We start from the raw sequence: 8,606 nt of genomic DNA, 5'->3' as shown, positions 1-8,606 counted from the left end.
AATTTTGTTTAAATTTCAATAATTGTTAATGTTATCGCCGGGTTCGGGTTTTCTGAATGAAACTTTGCACTTGGTGTCGAATCGTAACTTTATTTCTTTTTCGATTAGCACAAGAACGCTATGTACAAGAGTGTTCTCTTTTCGCTCTCTCGATTGAGACTGCTGTGAGTACAGCGCGAGTTTTGGAGCGCGCGTAGGGCACGTTATCGTGATTGGATCCCTTAAAGTAAGGCGAGATACTTCGGCCAATTAGGCGCGAGTGATCACGAGGCTATCACGCTGTTTTTCAAATTCCATCGCGATACAATCATCCTTGAAAAGGATATTCAAACATTCTCAACGGTTTGCTCCGAAAAATAAAAAAAATATATATTACCGTATTTCTCAACATACCGCCCGCTTTGCATTCGGGACGAATGCGAAATAAGTTAGTAATCAAGAATGAGAGCAAGCCTTGGAGAATGGTTGTTACATGAAAGAATACAAACAAGGACGAATCGCGCAAAGGTATTCGTCTCGAAATTACATTAAACTTCATTACTCAACGTATTGGCCTTATCTAAATGATCATCGACGGGAAGTCGACAGACTTGCGTGATTGGTCGCTTCAAAGTAGACTGGGCGGTACGAACGGTGACAACCCGCACGTGTCCGTCAGACCCCGGATGAGTCTGCGTCACCCGCGCTAGGTCCCACTTACTCGGAGGGAGCAGCGGGTTTTTTATTATTACTAAGTCGCCCGTCGCGAGGTCTGGCATATGCTTGCGCCATTTATGGCGTTGTTGAATCGAATGCAAGTAATCTTGCGACCAAGCACGCCAAACTGTCTCTAGCATGGCGTGAACGTTCTGCCATCGTGAGCGTCTACTCGCGTCGATCGCAAGTGTCGATTCCTCCGGAACGGCTACAAGCGGCCGTCCTATCAAGAAGTGACCCGGAGTGAGCGCCGACACGTCACTCGGGTCATCGCTGAGCGCAGCGATGGGTCGCGAGTTTAGGCAAGCTTCGATCTTGCACAAAAGCGTAGCGAGTTCAGCCCGCGATAGAGTATGAGACCCAACGGCTCGCTTCAAGTGCGTCTTGAAGCTCTTGACCCCGGCCTCCCAAAGACCGCCGAAGTGCGGAGCAGCGGAGGGAATGAAGTGCCAGGCCACTCCGTCATTGGCGATCGCGCTCTGTAAATCAGGATCTCCGATAACGGAGGCAAAGTGTCTCGTAAGTTCGGAGTCGGCACCACGAAAATTGGTGCCGTTGTCGCTATAGAGATGACGAGGTGATCCTCGCCGACTGGCAAATCGATGAAAGGCGGCTAGAAAACTGGGCGTGGAGTAATCTTCCACCATCTCGAGGTGGATCGCTTTAGTGGCAGAGGCAAACGAACAGAGCAATATACACCTTCCGAGCACGTTGTCCTCGACCTACGAAGGGAGTTATGTGGAGAGGGCCAGCGTAATCCACTCCGCAGTGAGTAAACGGAGCGGAAGGAGTGACTCGAGCCACGGGGAGGTCTCCCATGTACTGAGTAGACAATCAAGCGGAGTGTCGCGCGCAAATGACACATTTCCGAAGATGCGCCTTTACGGAGTTGCGGCCGCTTAAAAGCCAAAACCGCTGACGCAGTGTGCGCAGTACCAGTTGCACTCCTCCGTGGAGAGTGACGGTGTGAGCTTGCGCAATCAGGAGATTGGTTATGTGGTGTTTCGGAAGGATAATCGGGTGTCGCTCGTCATAACCGAGCGCTGAGTTTTTCAACCGCCCGCCAAGGCGGATTAAACAGTCTGTTCCCAGGAAAGGATTCAGTCCACGCAGAGGGCTTGAGTGTGGCAGAGTTCTTTTATTTTTTAATGATCGCAATTCTCGCTCGAAGAATTTCCGTTGTAAATAGTTAAACCAGAATATCTCCGCCTTCCTGAGCTCGTCGGCGCTCAGAAAGGCGGGAAGATCGTGGCGAGAATCACCTTTTCCTCTTGTTCGTAGTACGAATCTGTAAACGTAGGCGGTTACTCGGATGAGCTTCGTCCAGCGGGAGAACTTGCGTGGAAGTTCCCACTCAGCGGACTCTTGTACGTGGAGCGTCACATATTTTTTCCTCTCCGTCGACACTTGCAATTCGGTTGTAGAATCGAACGGAGTAGAAATGTCAAGAGTTGGCCAGGAAGTCGGTGGCTGATGAAGCCATCGAGGGCCAGTCCACCATAACGGGTGGACAACTAGTTCGGAAGCAGACAAACCGCGCGAGGCGCAATCTGCCGGATTGTCGCCTGAAGGGACGTGATTCCAGCGAGCGGAAGCCAGAGTCGTTTGCACTTCCGACACGCGGTTGGCAACATAAGTATTCCATTTAGATGGATGTTGACGAAGCCACGCAAGGGCGATGGTAGAATCCGTCCATCCGTAGACGGGAATCGGGGGCAAAGCCAGGGCGGTCAAGGTCCATTTGATTAGGCGACTGAGCAAGACGACGGCGTTCAATTCTAATCGCGGGATGCTCACGGTCTTGATCGGCGCGACTTTAGTTTTAGCGGCCAACAAGCTGATTTGAAATCTGGTCGGCGCGTGAATAACGCGAATGTATATTACGCCCGCATAAGCTCGATTTGATGCGTCCGCGAACCCGTGTATTTCTAACGCGAGATTCTCGCAATGTTTACCGGTCCAACGAGGTATCCGAACAAGATTTAACGATTGCAAGTCCCTGGAGTAACTCTCCCATCGTTCGCGTAACTCGTCAGGGAGAGGCGTATCTTAGTCGTACTTGAGAAGCCATAACTCTTGTAACAGAATTTTAGAGGTTACAACGAACGGAGCCGCCCAACCGAGCGGGTCGTACAACTTAGCCGTGAAAGAGAGAATTGAGCGCTTCGTTGGATTGACCGTTTTCGGCGGTGTGACCACGAATTGAAACGAGTCGTCCTGCGAGTGCCACGAAAGACCTAGGACCTTGAGAGTATCCTCTTTTACTAACAAGTGATTTTTCACTTCCGGCTGATGAGCCGAGAGCCCCTGAAGAAGGGAGAGGGAGTTGGATGCCCATTTACGGAGCTGAAATCCACCCTTTCTTAGTATTTCCACCAGTTGTATACGAGCCTCAATTAACGAGGCCTCGTCGTCCGCGCCGAAAAGCGCGTCGTCCACATAAAAGGACTCGCGCAGAATTGAAACGGCAGCGGGATAGAGAGCTCCTTCATCAATGGAGAGCTGCCTCAGGACTCTCATCGCAAGGTACGGGGCTGGGGCCAGCCCGTACGTCACCGTGAGAAGTCGGTAGCGTTCGATCGGCGAGTCAGCCGACGAACGCCAAAGAATCCTCTGAAAGTCCGTGTCAGACGGATGCACGAGGATCTGGCGGAACATCTGAGCAATATCCGCAGTGTAGACCAGGCGCCACTGCCGCCAGCGCAACAGTATCGCGGGGAGATCTTGTTGCAACCTCGGACCGATCAACAGATGATCGTTGAGAGAGGAGTTGTTGCTCGTGTTGCAAGAGGCGTTGAAAACAACGCGTAAGTTAGTGGTACAGCTCGAATCACGCAAGACAGGGTGATGCGATATGTATACGGGTTTGAACTCGGAATGCTCAGAGTCCTCCACCTTTGTCATATGCCCGAGAGCGCGATATTCTTTTAAAAACTCATTATACTGAGCTTGAAGCTCAGGTTGACGTCGTAACCTGCTCTCCATTTTATAGTACAGCGAAGTTGTAATTGATAAAGAATCACCGATTTCTATCGGGAGATCATGCTTAAATGGCAATCGGACGGTATAACGTCCCTGCGAATTCCGGTAATGATTCGCAACGAAGTGAGCTTCGCACCTCTCCTCCTCTTCAGTGAGGGGTAAAGGGTGAGGAATTTCCTCCTCTTCCCAGAATTTCTGGAGAAGCAAGTGGATGTCCTGATTAGACACGCAGTTCAATACGGAGGCTTCAGCAGAAGCGGTGGACCTACTAGTCGTAGGGCCAGAGAGTACCCAACCAAGAGCGGTCAATTGAGCGGTCGGAGTACCGATAGGTCCTTGACGGATATCGCGCAGCAAAAGTGAGCCGTAAAGGTCAGCACCGATCAATAAGTGAATTTGGTGGTGACTCGAAGGATCAGGATCCGCAAAGGAGAGACCCTGTAAATGTGGCCACGTTTCGAACGGCTGAACTTGCGACGCGGCATACGAAGTAATGCGTTGATATACGTAAGCTTCCAGCGGAAAGCTCGGATCAGCTTTCGAACGCGGGGTTAATCGAAGCGTTAATCGTGACTTAGCAGTACCGGTGAATTTTTCGCCGAAACATTTAATTTGCAAATTGGCTCGTTGCCGTTTAGTGCGCAAAGCTTGTGAAAGCGACTCCGAGATAAAACTGAAAGTGGATCCTTGATCCAGCAGCGCACGTACTTTCAAACATCGACCCTCTTCTGTGTGGAGGTCGACCCACGCCGTGGCCAAAAGAACGTTGGGAGGTCGATCGAGCGAGGGTGGTACCGTCTGGACGCTTGCAACTGGCGGTACCTTCGGCGGAACTAGCGAGTCGTTAGAGACGCTCGAGGCGGACTCAGAGGTAGTCGCCGCGGAAGCCTCTGTACTGACAGAGGCGCCATAGTACGCGGAATGCAACAGTGTATGATGCATGCGACTACACTGTCTGCATCGAAATTTACTCGGGCATTTCGTCGGAAAGTGCCCGGGCTTTAAGCAATTAAAACAAATCTTATGTTGACGGGCAAAAGCACAACGCTGTGAAGCAGATTTTTTAATAAACGTTTCACATCTCGCAACTGGATGCTCGCCGGAGCAGCAAATACATTTGGCGACGGTCACGCTATTGACTGACGAACGCGGCTTATCGTGTTTCGCGGAGCCGGCGTCTGTGCTCGCATCCGAAAAGTCAGATAGTCCGCGAATGCGAAGCGTTAAGAATTCACTGAGTTCCTGATAAGTAGGGAGCTCGTCGCGTTTCGTTCGCTTCAGATTCCACTCTGTACGCGTTTTCGCGCTAAACTTTTGCGTGATTATATATATAAGAACGTCGTCCCATTGCTCTACCGGACGACCGAGGTTATTTAACGCGGCTAATGATGCAGACACTGTGTCGCGTAACTTGCGAAGATCGCTTACATTTTCGGATCTCATCACCGGAAAATTAAAAAATGCATGCAGATGCGAGTAAATTAACGCTTGTTTATCATCGTACTCGTTTGTTAGCAATTGCCAGGCCGACTCATAATTTGCATCCGAAATCTTTAAATTATTGATTAACAGTGAAGCATCTCCGGTTACGCTCGTTTTTAAATAATGAAATTTCTGGGAATTTGAAAGAGCGTCGTTGTTTGCTACGAGAGACTCGAAAATATTGCGAAAGTTTTCCCAATCAGTCAATTTACCGGCAAACTTCGGGAGCGTGATGCGTGGCAATTGAAAACAATGATTGTTAGGTTCGCGAACGGAGGAATCGAGACTACGATCGTTAAGCGCGATTTGAGTTGGTGTAAATCGACTTATCGTTTCATGAAGGAGATCGGCCACATCGTTGTAGACATCCTCAGCTGCGAGAAACTCGTCCTTCTCGAAGTACGATAAGGCCTTCTTCTGCTCCGGCGTTGCCATCTGAAGAAGCTTGACGTGGAGGGAGCGGCAAGCGCCCCAGATTTCCGCCGCAGTGGCAAGACGACCTCGCGTTTTGGCGAGGGTCACGTTCGGCTTGGCTAGCTTTTTGAAATTGACGAGGACTCTTTTGAGCGAGCTAATGTTTTCACACTGCTCGATGAGCAGATCGTTCACGGTGGTCGACATCATAGTCTCGATGCCGAATATGTGAGCTATTATTTTATCACTCACGGGAGCAGAAGGCGCGCGCGTCTGCTCGGCGAGGAAAAATTCCTCGGCTCGAAGCGCGAGCGTGAGAGAAAGAGTTAATTTTTAGCGCGATTTGGCGTCGTCACGACGGCCGTTAGTGGCTATCCTTGTCACTTAGAGCAAAGTACACATAATGGTGCGGTGGTGATAGCAAAACGCGTTTTAGCGAAGTCACACTTGAAATCACGCACCTTTATTGTAGTTTAGGAATGTCGAGATTCGACGAAAGTTGACAAGATTCAAGGAGAGAAGCAGGAGGCGGGCGCTTTATAGTTGCGCGCACGACGTCCTGCGCCTGGTACTGCAGGCATGCAGAAAGTTTCTTAAATTAATGCCCAGGAATTGTTTTGATTCACTGGCTCGTAGTGCGTGATAGCGGCTCACAATTAATGAGAGTCACCTTTAAACGATGAGAGTCACTGTGTGTAACGACTTGCTAAGCGCGTGATTGCGGCGCGCGCGCGGGTTACTTGCAACAATGTTCACTGTCACCCGCGGTGTTAGAGAATTCCATCACTGGCACGTGATCGCGGCACCGGAGATGAGAGTCACTGGGCACGGGTAGCGGAGTACACGTGCAGTTGCTATTCTCGAACGGCATTTAACTGCCGTCCGAAGGGCAAAATTGCAAAGCGCGTGATAGCGGCGCTTGTACTGCAAAAATGTTGGTCTTTGGGAGAGAGCCGCAGCAAGAGAGAGATAGAGAGAGAGAGAGCGCGTCGGAACGCGCGGCGTTGCGCTGTCTCTCTCGCTCCACGCGTCGTCGTGAGAGAGCGAGAGAGAGAGAGAGAGAGAGAGAGAGAGACTGTCTCTGAGCGCGCGACAGCTGGTCGTGTAGCGCGGTCTCACTCTCGCACACAGAGCTCCGCAACGAACGAGAACGCGTTAAACGTCCGATCACAAAGGCTTCCGGAACACTGGGAAATTGTCCGAAACTCTCGGGTTGATTCACGCGTGATTGAGAACAAGGTCGCAGTTTCATCCGATTAATTTCACGAATCCGGCTCGAAGGACCAATTTTGTATGTTAATGTTATCGCCGGGTTCGGGTTTTCTGAATGAAACTTTGCACTTCGTGTCGAATCGTAACTTTATTTCTTTTTCGATTAGCACAAGAACGCTATGTACAAGAGTGTTCTCTTTTCGCTCTCTCGATTGAGACTGCTGTGAGTACAGCGCGAGTTTTGGAGCGCGCGTAGGGCACGTTATCGTGATTGGATCCCTTAAAGTAAGGCGAGATACTTCGGCCAATTAGGCGCGAGTGATCACGAGGCTATCACGCTGTTTTTCAAATTCCATCGCGATACAATCATCCTTGAAAAGGATATTCAAACATTCTCAACGGTTTGCTCCGAAAAATAAAAAAAAATATATATTACCGTATTTCTCAACAATAATATATATACTTTTCACGGAAAACATACGTGTGTATATATATATATATATATATATATATTTATATATTATTACTTTTATAAAATGCCGAAACGCAAAATACAGCATAGTTTAGAAGAAGAAGAGGAGTTACAACGACAACGTTCTAAAAAAAAAGCAGAAAATCAATATCGTCGTAATCAAATTATAAAAGCATTAAATAATGTAACAAAATCAGTTAATCGTAATATTTGTGTTGCTGGTACATCACGTGATAATCATATAATAATAGATTTAGATGAAGAACAAAGTTTTAAAAATCTTAAATCAGTGTGTCAACAATCTTTTGCAGAACGTCAATCTTATTATCGATCACGGCAAAAAAATCAACCTCGTTTAAATAATGATGATATAATATTAATTAATAATATTGTTGAATATTATATTGGTTCTATGGATGTATCTTGTATTCATTGCAATGCAAAACATTTTGCGTCTGAAAAAATATCTAATAGAGGAAGCTCCTTTCATGACTGTTGTAATCATGGTGCAGTATATTTACAACCATTACCTGAATTTCCACAATTAATTCGTGATTTATTTGATGGGACTCATGTAAAATCTAATGATTTTTTTCAACATATTCGTAGTTATAATAGTTCATTTTCGTTTGCATCATTTAACGCTAATTTAAAGAATTTTCAAAATAGACGACCTGGTCCATATTGTTTCAAGATACAGGGACAGATATATTATCAAGTTAATACAGCATTATACGCTGCACAAAATGAAAGTCCTACTTATGGTCAACTTTTTATTGTGGATGCAAATAAAGCAATAGAGCATCGTCTTAATAAAAATTCATATTTAGATTTTAAAATTGTACAAAATCTTGAATATATAATGCGAGAAATTAATGTATTTTCTCAGTGTTATCAAATGATGGGTGAGGAATTAGAAAATCAACGACGTTTAGAAATGGAATCTGGTAAATTGTTACCGGAATTACAATTATCATTTATTTTAAGACCAGGTATGGATCGACGTCGATATAATGCTCAAAGAACTAATGAAGTTGCTGCTATTTTTTGTATAACTGCTGATGGGGAAATTCCAGAATCGTACGTTACAATACGTAATAGAAATACTAAAACTTTACAAAAAGTTAGTATTATGGATCCAAATGTTGAACCATGGGTATATCCATTGTTTTATCCATATGGTACTCAAGGATGGCATCGTGATTTAAAAAAATTAAATAGTGATAGACGAATAACTAGAGGACAATATATTAAATATCGTATGGCTATTCGTGATGAATTTAACGTTTTTTTACTAGGACGTCGCTTATTTCAGCAGTGGCTTGTAGATAGTTATGTTAAAATGGAA

At 46.7% G+C, this 8,606-nt stretch overlaps 2 protein-coding genes across 2 annotated transcripts; both read right to left on the bottom strand.

The window, feature by feature from the left end:
• Window positions 1-527: 527 nt before the first annotated feature.
• On the bottom strand, window positions 528-2,713 carry LOC146722230 (uncharacterized). Its single transcript, XM_085485159.1, has 3 exons — window positions 2,652-2,713; window positions 1,633-2,545; window positions 528-1,418 (listed from the first exon to the last, which is right to left on the bottom strand). Exons 1-3 carry the CDS (start codon window positions 2,711-2,713, stop codon window positions 528-530), a joined length of 1,866 nt encoding a protein of 621 aa, XP_085341285.1.
• Window positions 2,714-2,745: 32 nt separating this feature from the next.
• LOC114944782 (uncharacterized) lies at window positions 2,746-5,781 on the bottom strand. Its single transcript, XM_029320818.2, has one exon. It carries the CDS (start codon window positions 5,779-5,781, stop codon window positions 2,746-2,748), a length of 3,036 nt encoding a protein of 1,011 aa, XP_029176651.2.
• Between the last annotated feature and the right edge of the window lie 2,825 nt (window positions 5,782-8,606).

The sequence above is a fragment of the Nylanderia fulva genome, unplaced genomic scaffold (assembly GCF_048542155.1).
Source record: "Nylanderia fulva isolate GAGA-0341 unplaced genomic scaffold, ASM4854215v1 Scaffold346, whole genome shotgun sequence".
NCBI classification, from domain to species: domain Eukaryota; kingdom Metazoa; phylum Arthropoda; class Insecta; order Hymenoptera; family Formicidae; genus Nylanderia; species Nylanderia fulva.
Note: the sequence above shows the minus strand (reverse complement) of the source record. Positions and strands in the feature narration are given on the sequence as shown.